This window comes from Athene noctua, chromosome 2 (genome assembly GCF_965140245.1).
Source record: "Athene noctua chromosome 2, bAthNoc1.hap1.1, whole genome shotgun sequence".
Classification (NCBI taxonomy): domain Eukaryota; kingdom Metazoa; phylum Chordata; class Aves; order Strigiformes; family Strigidae; genus Athene; species Athene noctua.
In genome coordinates this window covers 121262102-121278740 of record NC_134038.1, presented here as the reverse complement: position 1 = coordinate 121278740, position 16639 = coordinate 121262102, and the positions used below count along the sequence as shown (strand labels likewise).

At 41.5% G+C, this 16639-nt stretch overlaps 1 protein-coding gene across 1 annotated transcript in view; it reads left to right on the top strand.

Moving 5' to 3' along the window:
* Positions 1-15828, top strand: part of APBB1IP (amyloid beta precursor protein binding family B member 1 interacting protein) — a 69524-nt gene extending 53696 nt beyond the window's left edge. Inside the window, exons 11-14 of the mRNA XM_074900097.1 lie at positions 6949-7047; positions 8010-8127; positions 12017-12108; positions 14385-15828. Coding sequence (XP_074756198.1) covers positions 6949-7047; positions 8010-8127; positions 12017-12108; positions 14385-14912 — 837 coding nt within the window. The 3' untranslated portion in view covers positions 14913-15828. The remainder of the gene's footprint in view (positions 1-6948; positions 7048-8009; positions 8128-12016; positions 12109-14384) is intronic.
* Positions 15829-16639: the final 811 nt, after the last annotated feature.

Below are 16639 nucleotides of genomic sequence, written 5' to 3'. Positions count from 1 at the left end.
CCTCATGCACAGTATGCTTCGTCGCAGGCTGAGTCATGTACATAATGCATTCCACACAATGACAGTTAAGAGGTAGAAGGTGAGAATTAGCATTGTTTGAGATAGAGAATAATAGGAAAAAGACATAGACCAAATGGCTAGTGCGGGAAACGAGGACAGAAAACAGGAGATTTTTATTTCTTTATGTGAAAGATTTGAAAATTATTGTGTTAGCGTGAATGCTTCAGAGTAAAATTCATTGCTAGATAAACTGAAAAAGCAAAAGCAGAAATACTCTTTATCACACTTTCAGATATGTGGGATTACATAGTACATGGACACAGTTTTGCAAGATTAATGCATAAATAATGGGGAGAATAAGGACAGAGAATGGACAGTAAGTAATGGAATATAATAGCTTTGGAAAATATTATTTGCTGCATAAAGCAGTCCTCTTTGGTTACAATGACTATTACATATATTTTTAATTACCTAAAAATTTTATCTCAGTCATTAGAGAAATGTAGGTCAAAAGAATAATTTCCTTATAATAGGACAGTTAATGTTTTATCTGTACAGTTCACACATGTCTTCAAAACATCAGTTCAGCCTGGTCATCTTAATGTGTGGAGTGCATAGCATCAGAATTTGACCATGTTTAATAGTAGATGACAAATTTGAACCACTTCAGTGTAATTTTTTTGAAAGGTTCTGAGTATTAATTCTACTTGCAGTCATGGGAGACAGATGAGTCTCAGCTTTTCTGAGAAGCTATCTTAGCACAAGTTCATCAGTAGAAGATGTATCCAAAACATTGACCATTTTGTGAAAATTTGGCCTGAAACCAAAGCTTTTGATCCAAAGTTAGTCACTCTTTATGCTTCTGACTATTGTTTCTGCCTCAGAGACTGAGCAATGATCCATGTATTTTGGGGCAAGGAATCCAATGAGATGCCTGAATAACTTCAGTTTACTTTTCATCTTCAGTGTTGGAAGAAGGCAAAGCAAAAGAACATTTTATTGGAATAATCTCTTAATTTCATGCACACATGGCCTTTAGTCATTTGTTTTGGCACAAACCATAGAAACCACATAGTTCAGTTCCCACTTCATCAGGTTTTCAGTGTGTTCTATCTTTTTTTGCCTTAGGCAAAGAGTTTACTTTATATCTGAAAATGTAATCTGTGCACAAATATTTTTTTTAAGCTTCTCCAGAAAATAAGGTCTTTATCTTCAAGTGCTTCTGCTTTCTTTATCTCTAGACAGTTGATACTTGTCGAGGAGACAGTGGGTCAGAGAACACTAGATTCAGTTCCAAACCTTTTCAGTGTTTTTCCAGGTGGAACATGGCACATCCTTTTGCAGGGTGATGTTCGAGGTGCTTGGCCCTTAATAAGTAACTGGACCGGTGTCCATCCCACACTTCCAAAAATCAAGGCCAATGATGTGACTAATTCTTCACTACTAAGAGTTTTGACATAGAGAAAAAGATCACTGTAGTCAAATCATGTTGTGTTTTAATACACTGTATTATTTTGAAGCACTATTGAACTTTTTTCACAAAAATTCCGGAGTTTCTTTCTACTTGCATATTATCACTTTTCATTCAAACTATGACTTCTGGGGTGGTTACTTTTTAAACAGTTGTCTTTCATAATTCATTTTGGTGCTGCATGTTTCAGAGGTGAAGGTGATAAACCTTTCCAGAGGAAGTTTTCGCTTTGTTGTCAGATGATTTTAATGACCTTTTCAGGACACAGTATGCATCATATAAGTAAATAATTTATCTGTCTATATGTGTAAGACGTGTAAGCTGTGGCATACTGAGGTTAGTGTTACTTTGCCTAAAAATACAGTATTTCTCACATGACTGTCATTATGATACTGTTATGACCTCTGTTAGTCTCACAGAGAGGTTATTACAGGGGCTATGAATCTAGTTTAGCAAAACCAGACTTGCGTAGTGACTACAGATCCTTACATCTGTGTGCTCTACTGAACAACTATCCTGAGACACAGGAGCTGTGAAAGGAGGAAGGTAATTCACAAGGATCTTCACACCAAGTCATCATTTCCAGGGACTTTCAGCTGTCCACATTCTTCTTTGAATTGATTATTCTGAGTCAGCATTTTAATGTACTATCTAATAGATTTTGCATGTGACCTGAAGTTTTTAGTGGAGACTTGAGCTTGTAAAGTCAGTGTCGACAGCAGAGACTTCTGCCATTTGTACTGCCAAGTTCCACTATGGTACAGTTCTTCCCAAGTGAGCAAGCTGCTGGGGTGGGGTGTGACAGTTCTTGGCTGAAACGTTATACCTTCCCATCCAAAGTAGCATGCTTCATGCATCTAAAAGGCCCAGGAAGCCAAATGCCATATCTGAGCCACTCTCTGATAATCTTGTACAGCTAGAAACCTTCAGTATTAAGCTTGGTGTTGCTGGTGCTTGATCCCGTGGTCTGGCCCTGGACCCAGCTGCACTGGCAGCACAGAACAGTCCTACTTAGACCTGATCCAAAGCCCGGGAAAGGCAATGGGCATATTTCCAGTCAACCTCAGTGTACTATGGGTCCAGCACAAAGTTACAATTTAGGTGGCATTGGTAAAGTCACTCATAAAAAAAGAGCCAGTGCTGCTGCTTCTTGGAAGGTGAGAGACAATACAGTTCTTAGCTGTTACAAAGATACGTACTGCCTGAACGGCTTTGAGGTGTTTAACCTTCCTTATGAGAGCTGGGTGTTCAGCAGCTTGCTAGTTTGGTCCCTAATTGACAGAATATACTTGCGACTGCATTTAATCATGGTTGCTGATTGGAGTAATTTAATCAAGGAACTGATTGGGGTCATTTGGAATAGGCCCCACTGGTGAATGTCAGTAGTAAAGATGGTTTGCCCAGTGGAGACAATAGCTAGTAAAAGATAGGGGTAGAGAGTAGGCAGTAAATAACTCCATGTTGTCTGGCATGGGATACTCTAGCCTTGTTCACCGACAGTTCCCTCTTAACATCTCAGGATGTTGAGAACCCCACAAAATATTCATAGGGTAAGCAGTGAGGTGAGGAAGCTTGCTGATGATGCTACATTATTCAGATCATTGAAGAAAGGACAGACTGAAGAATTCTGGAAGGCTATTGTGAGGCTTAGGTTCTGGACAATACAATCATAAATAATGTATGATCTAGGTATACACACAGTAATGTGCATAGGGACAAATGCGATCAGAACATCACCTGTGAAATTACTAACTTTGAGCTGACCTGTACCATTGAGGAGAAAGATGCTGATATGGTGTATAACTTGGTGAAAGCTTTGTTTCAGTGCTCAGTAGTGGCCAGATATGTAAATCAAGCATTAGGAATGATTAGGAAAGGCACAGATAATGAAACAGCGAACATTGCCATACCATGGCAGAAGTCCATGGTTTCCTCTCACCAAAAAAGAGGATATAATAAACTTGGAAAAGCATCAAGGAGGAGCAGCAAGGATAAACAAAGGTACGGAATGATCTTGACTTGAAGAACGACTTCAGAGACTAGAAGCCTGTTGGCTGGAAAAGAGACAACTTGTCAGGAGTATGATGCAGACCTTTAGGCTCAGGAGTGGCATGGAGAGGTGTGGATGGGGGTCAGCCATTCAGTTTCTCTTCCAAAACCAGAATGTTACACAAAGCTCATAGCAGTCAGATTCAGAGCAAAGGCAGCTGGCTCTTCATAGTGTGTAGCTGACCTGGGAAGGTTGTTGCTAAAAGATGTTGTGGATGCCAGAACTCACTCTGGGCTCAATAAAAGACTGAATAAGTACCTGGAGGAGAAATCTATTGAAGAACCTAAATACGGACAAACCCCATCCAGCTCAGAAAACCCCCTGATGTGGAAATAGTTGCAGACAGGGAGAGTACAGAGAAGGAAGTATCATACGTGCTTGTCTTGTTCTTTTTTTTCCCTCAGTATCCTTTTGTGGCCACTGTCAAAGTCCAGATACTGGGTTCAGGGACATTTGATCTGACACAGTACAGGTGTTAGTGTGAAACTGATGTTTCTGTAGGGTGCCCCAGAGGAGAGGTCTGCAGCAGCCCCTCTGAGCTCCCCAGCAGCAGATTCCTGTGGCAGGGCAGTGTCTATGTGAAGCACCGTTACCTAGCTTGCTATATGCCATGTCCTCTTTTGCCTTGTTTATGCAGTGTGCACTTTCTTCCAGATGTTTGCATGAGTTATCTGTTAAATTATAGAAGTGTGGAAGTGTGGGTTTTTTCCTTTTGTAATAAAAAACTGTCGGTGGATGTGGTGTTTGAAAATGAGGGGAGATATGTAGGCCTATCAAACTTCATTGTCATGAAAAAGGAGGAAAAAAACAAGTCCTTGCTTATTTCGTTTTTGAAAGCTTTGGGTGCCATCTGCTGGATTCAGTAGGACCTTACACACTGGAGCAAAATTGCTAGTTGCTGGTTGAAGAGTGCTTGAAGAATTGAATTTACGCAGGGTTGCAGTGTCTTTGCACCTTCTGGTGCTTTTGGGTTTTTTGGTGATAATGTCTCCTAGGTCTGTGGGATGTACTCTGGCACACAGAGAAGTGCCTTCTTACAGTTCCCTTTTAAAGATACCATTCAGACTGAATTCTGTAATGGTTATCACTGTGTTTGGTCCATATAGTGGAAGGAAATAAGGATTGTCAGGCATTGTGTCCTGACCACGTACTGCAGTAGTGGAGCCCACTCTGGGCAGCATCCAGGCTGTCTGGGGCTGCTGGCGACAGGGACATGCAGCCGCCGGGGAGCTGGGGAAGGCTGTTTGTCCAGGGGCCCTGGTTACTGCCGCTGTTTTATATGTGGCGTATGTGCATAGCAGCAAGATCCAGTCCCGTGCTTTGACCTGTGTGAAAGCATGGTGTGTGAATGTATCAGGTGGGTGAGGCGTAGGTCCCTGGGACAGGCATGGTGTCTGCCCTGCAGTTAAGGCACCTCGTGGCAGTGAGATGGCATCTCTGAGCTTGCAAAGTGAGATATGCCTAGCTCTCACCTTGGGAATGCCCAAGAGCAAAGTAATAGAATAAGGTAGCCATGGGCCCTTCCAGAGGGCTGACACGGACTTTGCATACTCATCGTCCAGGGGAGATGGTCAGCTCTGTGTTTGCAGAAAAATGACGAAGGTACGTGTGTGAGCAGCTGGGTTCAGACACGCTGGGAGCTCTAACATGGTTACCCACAACACTGCCTTGGGACACATCTGTCACTGTGAGACCCCTCAAAAGTAACATCCCTTTGTTCTTTTCTTCCTCATAGTTATCTTCATGGTGTGTTCACTCTTGGTCTGTAATTTGATGATACAGGGCTTTGGCAGCAGTGCTGGCTTGCACAGTCCCATCCTCTCATCCACCCCTTGCTACTTGTTCTTTACCCAAGCCACAGAGCCCCTTATCCCCACACTGTGTGTGGGGCCATGCTGTGTACTGCTGGGTTCAAATAAAATAAACCAGAACTACAGAATGATGAAATAGGTTATATTTAACCCAGACCAGACCAGTTCCTTGTTTTTTCAAATCATAACTGAGCCTCATGAACAGTTGGGTCAGCACAAACAAGGGAAGCATGGTGTTTGCAGCGCTGAGAGGGAAACAGGACACATGACTGAGGAGCAAGACATCTGTATTCAGCTCTGCTTTTGAACCCCTGGATCACCCAGCGGTGGCCAGGGTTTGGCCACCGTGCAGGGACACCCCAGCCATCAGCAGGCATCTGCGAGGAAACGCCTACGTTGGCCTTGGCTGGTGGGCTGCTCACAGCGCCCTGTGCTGCAAGGGATCTTGCTGACTTCCCCATGTCCAGCACTGCTCTGCTTTGGGGGCTTAAAAGCATGTATAAAACTGGGGTCCTTGCTGCTAGGTGGAAGTATGCTTTGAATTTTCAACTGCCCAGGCCAAAAAGAGAGTGGTTTGACAGTAGTGAATTCTTGGAGCATATTTGGTTCCTCTTTTGTGCGTTTACAAGATTTCATTAACTGTGCATCTGTAATTTATAAGAATATAAATTGAAATGAACACATAAATGAGGGGTAATGGAGCCTTTTCCTTTGGTTTCATTCTTTTCCTTGCATATCAAAAGATATCCATCCAAGCTGCTAAAGACTTAGAGCCTTCTCTGCTGTAGCAGAGGAACCAAATTCCTGCAGAGTCGTAGGATATTCAGTCTCAAGCAAGTAGGCAGCCTGGCATTTTGGTGGACTTCGGGTTGCAATGATAACGTCACCACATACCACTACATTGATCAGTAAGGGGAAGAGATCTTAAAGTGTGCCCAAAAGAACAAAAATTTTAAAAATTGTAAAGGTTTCTGGTACAAACAAAAAACGTTAACTTCTGATGGCACTGCATTTTGAATGATCCTCTATCTGGAACATATGGCAGTATTACAAAACTGTTGGCAAACAACAGCAAGAGTAAAGCAGAATAAAAATGTATAGGAAGAAAGCTAGAACTAGGCCTAACAAAAGATAGTCAGAAGGAAAAATCAGTTTATGCTTAAACAAATTTAACATAGTCTTTGAAAACTAATTATGTTCAGTGTTCAGTCTGGATGCCTTACAGATGACAAACCACAATGAGAAACAGACTTCCTTTCCAGTGTTTATACATGGAGTGTTAGACCTTGAACCATGGCACTTGTAGACTTCATTAAACTCTTAGATCACTCTTAAAGAGTTCTGTAGCTCTTGAACTTGTGTTACAATGCATAAAAATTATTTCAAGCAAATGCTGCCAGTGGTAACTCATGTATACTTCATAATCACCATCTTTTTTTATATTTTCTTATACTCTGTTTTTGCTGTTTCTTTTTTTTTTTTTTTCAAGTCACCTTCAAGTTAACATGATGCCTATAGGCAGTGTTCTCATCAAGGTCACTGTGCAGTGTCTTCACTCTTGTATATGGTGACTTGATTTCTGTGTTTGTCTTACTTTATGAATCAATATCTTTCAGCACCCCCAGATTCAAAAGGAGTCACAATATATCAAGTACTTATGCTGCGATGATCAAGCAACCCTGCATCAGTGGGTAACGGGAATAAGAATTGCCAAGGTGGGATTAAAAGTAAACGTAGTCAAATATGTTTTCTGTAAAATCCTGTCTTCCTCAGGTTACTGACTGTCATCACCTCAACTGGAAATACTGTGACAAGAATGGACATTCATGCTAATTTTACCATAGAAAGAAAGAGCAGAAGGGCATGGATGGGTTTGCTGAATATTCCTGTACCCTAGTTAACAGTGTGTTTTTCTCATTAACATGAGAGTGAATTCTGTAGCTCTAAAAGTCATGTACTTGTAAAACTAATTCCGCAGTTATCTGGCACAATAACAGTATGCTGTGGCTAAAGATGTGCAAGCTCTGGTCAGTCCAGCTGTGATTTTTTTCTAACAGTCCTGCCCAAATTGTCTGCCCTGCCCTCTTCAAAAAGATCCAGACTCACAGACGATTTTGATTTGCACAAAATATTAAGGGGATGGATTTGTAGATAGTCCAGTATATTGTCTGTACCTGGCTATACAGACCTGCTCTTGTTAGGTATATATTGTTTTCTGTCAGTTCTGCTGCAGGGTGACATCCAACAAAGGTGTGGGGTGAACATCAAATTATTTTGTGTCTTACTCTGACAGAGATGTTTGCTCTAGAGCCCAGGAGTCTGTCCCAAGTCTGAAAATGTAATAACTTGGAAAGCAATGGAAAAAGATATTTATTGAGAACAGTTGGTTTTAAAGCCAAGTTTCAAGATGTTAACAGATGCTGAAATGATCATAAAATGTGAGTGATATCAGTAGGACCGTATTTGGTCACAGGGATTCATGTTTTATTGTGCTGTTGTGGAGATGTTTTCCACCTGGCCCCGTACAGAAATAGGCACAGCACTTTTAGAAAGCTACTTTTTAACAAAACTGGCTAGGAGGGAATGGGGTCAGGAAAGTTGTCTGAGAGCAAAATGAATACTTGGTCTATTTCAAGCTTAACACCATGTTTATTGTATTGTTTGAATTGTTTTGCAGTATGGCAAGACGCTATATGATAATTACAAATGTGCCGTGAAGAAATCTGGCTTGTCCTCTCGGTGGGCAAATCAAGGGACGGTGGAATCAGCTGCCCCAGCAGGATCCTTATCAGCAGGTACTGATGCTGTCACAGCAGATGAAATTACATTTGTTGTCCTCTTCTGTCATCATCAGTGTTGCACACAGTCTTTGTTCAGAAAGCTGTCCCATGGATTCAGCGAGACAATATCTTGTTCTAGACAGCCCAGTGTAGCTCTGATCTATAACTAAGCTAGCAGCAGAGCTCTCACTTTAAAGTTAGAACTTGAAGAATACAAAGACAGCCTACCAAAGGTAATTTTAAATCTGCGTAATTTAATTAGGTATTTTTCTGTTGGCATCTGAATGCAAATCTTTTATCCTCCCTTTACATTTTATGGACTTAGGGTCCATGTCTTTAAGTTTACTGTTTGCCAATCTCTACACTGCCTGTAGCAGAGCTTTTCTTCTAATAAGTAAAAGGGATGAGTGGGATATTCTGAGAATGATCATTTCCAGAAGAGATTATTATAGGGCAAGCCACTCTCTTTCCTAGCCTTTCATTTGCATGATAACAGTGTGGGTGTTAGGAGAAGGACGCACAGGAAGAAAGGATTGAGTTATTCTCTAACTTTACTTTTCCAGTAGCTTTATCACATTGTTGTTACCTATTTTATCATTGTATGGATACAACTGTGCATGATACTAGCTGTAACTTGCATGAATGTTTTTAGTTCATGTGCTTTAGATATGCTTTATTTGTTAGGAAGGACATGCTGGCCAGTTACTTACTGTCATAAGACAAGCAAAGTCAAAATCAGTACTAGCTTCTTACTTCTCATATAGACAACTCAGGATCCTCCAGACACCTTTCCAAGGCTTTAGTTTGCCTTTTCTTGGTATGTGGGAGAAGAGTGTGGTCTTTCTTCTATGCCTTGGAGTCAAATCATGGTAATAAATGCACATTTAGGGTAGGCAGACACAGTAACAGTAGACTGTTTTGACATCAGGGGATTTTTTGATGCTTGGGGGGGGGGGTACTTTAGAGAGGGTAGATGGGACAGTCATGGAGCATCTTGTGTTCTGGTCTTGATGGCAGTAGGGAGGTGGCTGGCCAATGGGGCTCCGCACTGGTGCTGCAGTCTGAACTGGATGTGGGCAGGATCAAGCCCTTATAAAGTATTTTGTACGTCTGTGTAACTTCAGCTCCTGACTAGAATCCAGGAACGCTGCATGCGATCATAAATTATACTATTAATCTTAACTAATGGATCCTATTTAATGGTTAAGTAGCCTGGAAAGATTTCAGTCATGTATATTGTCTCTATGGAAATATCTCTGAAGGATCATTAGCGTTCTAATTGAGGCAAGTCACTGTGATTCTTGCTGACTTACAGTTATCATTACTGCCCTATATAGCCAGGCCCCAGGTTTTACAATACTGTAACCTGAACTGCTTATGAGTAGTTTTTGGCTCATGTTTTGGAAATGGAACAAAGTATATTTTCTTCTGTTCTGTTTTCAGATGGCTGTATAGCCATTTCTGTGGTCTGATTTCAATATAAGCTGAAATCAGCTAGAGAAAACTACAGTCCTGTGTGAGCTTCAGTGGCAGCCAAAAGCGATGTTCAGGAAGGCAGGTAGAACTTCTGTTCTCGCATCTCGCGTAGCCTGTATTCCCTGGTCACACTGCTGTAGCCGCATTTGTGTGTTCATGTATACCCTGAACTGTATAGTTTGCGGTTCTGAGGTGTCCCAAGTGCCAGGCACATCTCAGGCAAAGTATGTTGTTTGTCTCTCTGCCTCACTATGTGTGTCTTTGGACACTAAAGAAACAGTGTATGTTGTGTGCCAGCACAGTATCATTGTGTCTGAAAGATAAACGATGTTGCTTTATTCAGATGTTCCTTATCACTACAAGGCTCAATATTTTGCATTGTATTTTGAGTGTCTACATTTTGCAATATCTTTGGACTACTTTTTTTTTTTCTTAAAACAAATATTAATTCAACATAGAATTTTGGAGAACTTGACTTGCAAAGAGTACTAGAACATTTAAATTAAAAATAAATCTTAATAATAGAATGCATGAACTCACATACTGGATTGACTGGGGGTCCTTTAGCTGACTGACTGTGTGTAGCTTAGTGCTATGTAGTGTGTGTGGCAGGAGTTGCTGTATCAAATCCTGCATAGTTTATGAAATCCATTGACAGAAGAAGAAACAGATTACCATTTAGCCATGTCCCAACTTTCTGGTATATCATATTTGCCAAGTAGAACACTATACCTTGCACTATATAGAGTGGATCTCTCCCTGTTCTCTTTCATTTAGTTAAATCTCAACATGACTGAGGGCTGCAATGTCTTTGAACAGTAGCGTGAAGCCCAAACTCCTGCTCTGCTACCGACAGCAGATGAAGTGAGGAGAGACAGTAACTTGCTTTACTTGAGGGCATGGCCACAGAACCCAGGGATATACATCTCTCTCTGCTGAGCATTTACAGCCACAAGATTGGGTTTATCTCTTCACTGTCTTCCATGTTAGTCCTTCGACAAACACAGACTGTAGTTTGAATGATCAAAATGGTACTTTAGATTAAATATGCTGAATGACATGCAGGCACAGGCATAAAACAGGACTTCAGATCATCTTCTGTCATCCCTAGAAGCCTAAATAGCCCTAGTAGATTCAGTACACTGCAGAGTTTGTCTTACTTCTCTGTCAATCCTGTGATTTGCAGGCATGGCAATAAAAATAATTTATTTCTTATGCACATGGAACCTCTTTGCTAATCAGAAAAGTACACGCTAAGATTTAAAACCATCTTTGTGCTTAGACTTATATTGCAGACAGCTGAGGGTTCACTGGCATCCAAAAAGTACATGAGAGGAACTTGACTGGATCTCAGAACTGTGAAGTATAGTAGAGCTAAGGTAGTCATTCAGGTTTACAAATGTATGTATCTAAGCACTTTGACATGTACAGCTTCCAAAAGTCCTAGAGTAAACTGAAGAGTTTATTTAATCCTCATCAGACTATACAGGGGCTGGGGATTTTTTCATAATTAAACCAACAAATTTGTCCTTTGGTGTCACATTCACTTAATCCATTTGACAGTACTGAGTTATTTATGCATATCCCTTATGAATACAGTAATGGTGGGCAGATGTTTTGCAGAGCTTTAATTTAGGCAGCTAGCAGATCTTTGCTAATCTGAGAATACAGTGAGGTTCACAAATCTCCCGTGATTCCAGGTGGGCGAGAAGTTTCAGAGCTGTTAGCTCATTTGCTAAAGAGAATTGATCAGCCCCTCTGTAGGACTTCAAACCTTCAGCTCTTGTGACTCTTATTGATATGAAACTATGGAGTTTTTAATCTTTAGCCTAAAGTAAAGAAAAAACGCCATGCAATAAAAACTGGGAATGTAATTCTACAGCACATTACAAACTTCAGAATGCTGTTATAAAAGACTGGTCTTTAAACGATGGAAGGCCAGAGGGTGGGCTTAACTATGACAGTTTGATTTCTGCTTAGCTTCCCTTCCAAAGCCAGTTCCCTTCTCTCTTCCTGTGTCAGCCTTAATGGTCCCCTTCTCTAATCACTGTTTACAATAGTCAACACCTTTACACACTCTGATAATACTATCACATGCTTTTGTAATTCTGCCACTTGCACATCCTGTAGGACTGTCAGCTACAACAGTGGAGGCATGTGGACAGATACTAGTTTTAATGTAAGGCATCTTGTTTATTTTCCTTAGGTAATGAACTGAATATGAAAAGTCATAAAATAAGACTGACGTAGAAAACAGATATCCTCATGGATTTTACTGAATTATGTATGAAAAGCCTGTAACGAGTGGTTCCTCGGTAGAAGTTGTGAAGACTTTTTAGAGCCTTTTTCTTAGTTTGCTATTCACTGATTTGGTTAATATCACAAAAGTGTAACACTCTCTTCCCTCTATCTCCTCTCCTTGTCCCAGGTGCTGTTCAGTCAAATGGAGAGATTCCCCAAATTGTTCGTCGTTCCAGTGCAGAATTTTCAGAGACTCAGAAGAAAGTGGATACTTTAGAGGTACGGGTCAGCAGTTACTAGCAGTGCCCTAGTTAAAATGCACCTGTGAACCACTTGTCCAAGTTTTTTTTTCTTCACCCACTGTCTTTCCCCCTCAAAGTGCCATTGTACTGTTGTGACAAGGATCTGGCTCCCAGGCAAAGTGGCTGGTTCCTTGCTGCTCCTCCTCATGCTTTACACACTGCAAACAGTGTGCCCATTGCACAGAAGCAAGGAGCCACTGATGGAGGTGAAGGCACAGCCTTACACCACTTCTGTTCTTCAGAACAAATAGCTGCAAGTTCACGTAGCAGGAATAGGAGTGTGCCTGCTGGTACAGTCTCAATCTGTGCTTCCAGAACCTCGGTGCCGTTTTCTTTCTCTGCCAGAAAACAGGTCTTGCCTTAGTAACACAAAGGATACAGTAGTGTTTTGAGGAGGGAACGCTATACACAGCTAAAGCTGAGTGTGCAAGAAAGCAGAAAGTGAAGAAGTAAGAGAAAACATTACATGTCAGTAGGGTACAGTATGAGGACTTCAGAAACATCCTGCAGAAAAAAAACCCTGCATATGTTTGCAGTTCATTATTCAGTCCCTCCTTCATGCATAAAGTGCACTGGACGAGTGAAATGAAATTCCTAGGATTTTTCTGTTATCTGCATTACATGCCCTACACTTCTCTTTCTGTCTTTTTGTTCCTCCTTTAAAAAGATCTGTTTCTCTGTTCTGAACCTCACTTCCTCTGGAGCAGATCATGTTCTCAGAACTCAGCCAGTGGTTCCCTCCTCCAGTGTCTCATTTACTTCCACCTCTGTAGGCAGGGAGAGTGAGGAAGGGAAGGCATGCATGTTATACTTAGCTAATGCCAGAATTAGTAGTGCTGACTTCAGGGTTGCAGAGCACTCTTCCCTAGCAGAAGCAAACATGTTGGTTTCTATCTCACAGCTTCTACAAGCCTGGGACCAAAGCTGAAGTCTTTTAGGGTGCACTCTGCTACAGTTAGAGCACTAAGCTAGCTGGATCTAAACTGATAAATTAGCATAACCAGAAATGAATGTTTTACAAAGCTTTGTTTTCAGGACAGTAGACTCCTCCACAGGTTTCAAGAATAGGTAGCATGTTTGTGTAGTGACTGTCAACCAGTTGCTACCTGAAAAAAGAGGCAATTACATTCAGATATCACCAAATGAGCTTGCTTTATCTTCAGAGTGTTGACTAGCAAATACAGTTTAAAAGAAAAGTCACCTAAAATTTTATCAAAATAAAAATCTCCATTATTAACTTCTACCCTACATTTTATTTTTCTTAACTTTTACAATGGATGCTTGGATTCATTTTTCCTTCAGAAAAGTTGTCAGAGGGTTTGAACGTCTCGTGACCTTGCAAACATGGCTAGAACATAGTGGCTTCAAGGACATGTTTGTTCCACGATCGATTTGAAAGTGTAGGAGGTGTGTGCATGTGCCTTTCCTAGCAGGCAGGAGACACCCCTTCCCTGGGCTTACCAGTGACCCTTGCCAGGTGGAGTGTCCTTTTCCCCGCTGTGCGCCACACAGATTGGTGGCAGACAGCTTTCCCAAGAGCCTCTCTTCACTGCTTTGCAGTGCTCTCCCTCCCGCAGAGGGGGCCCAGTGCACTGCCCTGCGGATGAATGTGTGTCACACCATGCAACAGAGTGCAGGGGATGGTGAATCCAGACATGTAAACTTTAAATTCCCAAATCTCTCCACCTTATTCCTGCTTTACTGCTGTTGTGAGTTAGGCAGATACAGGTGACTTCATTATTTCAGCTTTATCCCGAGACCCAGCAGTCACAGCTAGAATGGGAGATGGAGATACAGTGGGGGTGAGAGCCAAAACTACATCTGCTTTTTATGTTCTCAAATCTTGCTCAGTATTTTTGGATGTAAGAACACAGCACAGATTTTATTTTTTCAAGTCTCCATGTTCTCAGGGAATAAACAGCTGGGTGGAACATAGAGAAAATATCTTTCTATGTCTCACTAACTGCAATTCTTTGAAATTTTAAAAGCACTCATTTTCTGAGGACAACACTTGAAGCAGCACTATGAATACTGTCAACATGGAGGTTTCCACTGTCAAAGCTCTGTGGGCAGCTCCAGAAAGAGAACAGAACACTATTTGCACTCTTCAGGCAGGATGTACTCTACTTCATTTCGCTGTCTACTGAACTCTTATCATATATTTTCACATCTTCTCACTTTTTTTAGGCAGCAGCATTAGTTTACACATGCACTGACTGTGTCTTGTCCTTTTATTCCTTCTGCTTATTAAAGGCTAAGCCCAATAATGTCAGTGCACCTGGCCTGGCGCAGTCAGTGGTGAGGCTGCAGAAGTACCAGAGTAGGAGGACCTCACTTCAGCCTCCTCCTCCACCTGAGAGGCGGTCATCTGCTATTTCTGTTTCACCAATTCTACCCTCCAAAGTCAAACGAGATAGCGGCGTTTTCCTAACAGATCCAGACAGCTTTCCAGCACCGCCACCTACACTGAAGATTGATTTTCCACCACCACCGACTGATTTCTGTGAAGCTCCTCCAGATTTTGTGCCTCCACCACCACCACCCTCCAGCAGCAGTAATGGAAACCTGCCATTACCCCCTCCACCTTCACCCCTCACCAGTAAGCCACCACCTCCAACAAAGAAACCTGTGCCACTTCCTTCAAAAGGGCTAGAAAACACAGGACAAGCTGGAGAGCCACAGTCAGCCAGGCCACCTCCAAGTGGGGGTGGAGGCAGGCAAGCAGATTTCATGTCTGACCTAATGAAAGCTCTTGAGAAGAAAAGGGGCAGCAGCTCCTGAACTCTGGGAGCAAGTGGACTTCAAACCATAGCTTTTTTTGTGAGGTATCATGAAAGGTTGTGCTGGATCAGGCTCCTCCAGGAGGAATTCTCCTTCAGTGTTCCTCCCGTGGGTCTCACAAACTAAGGTCAGGTGCCCTCTGTCACCTACTTTGTCCCTATAACCTGCTCCTTCCCCACCATCCCACCCCCCCACCATTAACTACCATTCCAGCATAAGGACGAGGTAAGAACTGGCTGTAGAGTCTTGCTTTACTCCACCAGGAGAGCCAGGGATGTTGGAGCAGCACTTGCAGAGCCAGCCAGTAAGTGAAATGCATCTTCTGTGGCTGCTTCTCTAGTAGAATTGGAGCTGAAGGAAAAAATACAACAATGTTCTTGTCTGAATTCTGAGAAGTGTTAAGATCCCTTTTCACAAAATTCCCCTTAAAGGTTATCAGAAAACCCCTAACTGTGATTTTTTTTTTTTTTTTTCAATAAAAAGACACCAGTTTTTTTTCAATAATAGTCTGTCTTAAAAAGTAAAACCTCAGCTAGATTATTCTGAGATTCAAGGCAGGACCAGCGCCATTTCCAGACATAACATTTCACCTCACATGTTACACACTTCTCCTTCCATATGCAACTCCAGTCATACCTGTTTGCACTCACAGTTGCTGCCTTTAAATCTTGTTTATTTGTTTAATCTTAAACAAATTTTTATTTTGAAATCTTGTATGTTTCCCTTGATAGCCAGGAGGGTTTTTTTTCATGTTGGTTAACATTTGTCTTCAAAATATACCTGGAAATAGTCTTGTCTTCTGAAAGACTTTATAATTATCTTGTACCTGATATGAATGTCACCACCTACTTTTTTTCCTCTATTTGTTCTTCCATTATAGTTCTCCATTGTTCTGTTAGGCAGCATTCATGATTAGTTCTCAAATAAAAATAACTTCTATTTTATATCTTCACAAAGTGTCATAGTTAATGAAGAGCCATTTTACTGCAATTGGTACCACTTCAAAGATTTTACAGAGTACAAAAAGCATAAAAAGCAAAGTGTGCTGTCTAAATAAATAAATACATAAAAGCAGCTGACAGAGCAGGGAGTGAGAGCACTGCTGTTTGTTTGCTTGTCAAAATGGAGTCCTAGGTTCAGAAGTGGTGGTGGGAGGCAAGGGAATGACAAGCTGGTGGCAGTGCCTCAGTCAGGCAAAGTTTTGGGTCATCTCTAGTCTTATTTTTGGGTTAAGGTTCGTTTGTCAATACCCACGTACCTGCACAACAGTCCAGAAGAAATACGAAGGCTATAACCACGTCTTTATAAAGTGCCTTTCCTTTTGAAATAACTACCTTTTATTTATTTTTTTTTTTTTTCAAAGCTGAAAACATGAATGACATTGTGAACCACATGCGTTTCTTCCTGCCCTTGAAATGATTTTGCTTTAAACACTGTGGTAGAGCCCACAGCTGTGTCATCTCTGGTGGAAGAAGTGACTGCTTGAGGCAGATAAATAAATGCATTATGTGGGCAAAGGTGGATGTAGTTAATACTCCTCCCTGATTTTGAACTTGAAAAAATGTAGAAGCATTTTAATTGCAAGGTTTCACAGAGATGCTAAGAACAAGATAGGTATCTGTACAGGTGGCAGAGAGTTAGGGTGTTGCCTGCAGCAGCCACTGTGTGAACATAGACAAAGAGCATTAAAAGTCTGTTGATGCTACAGTTTAAATGAGGCCCACCCC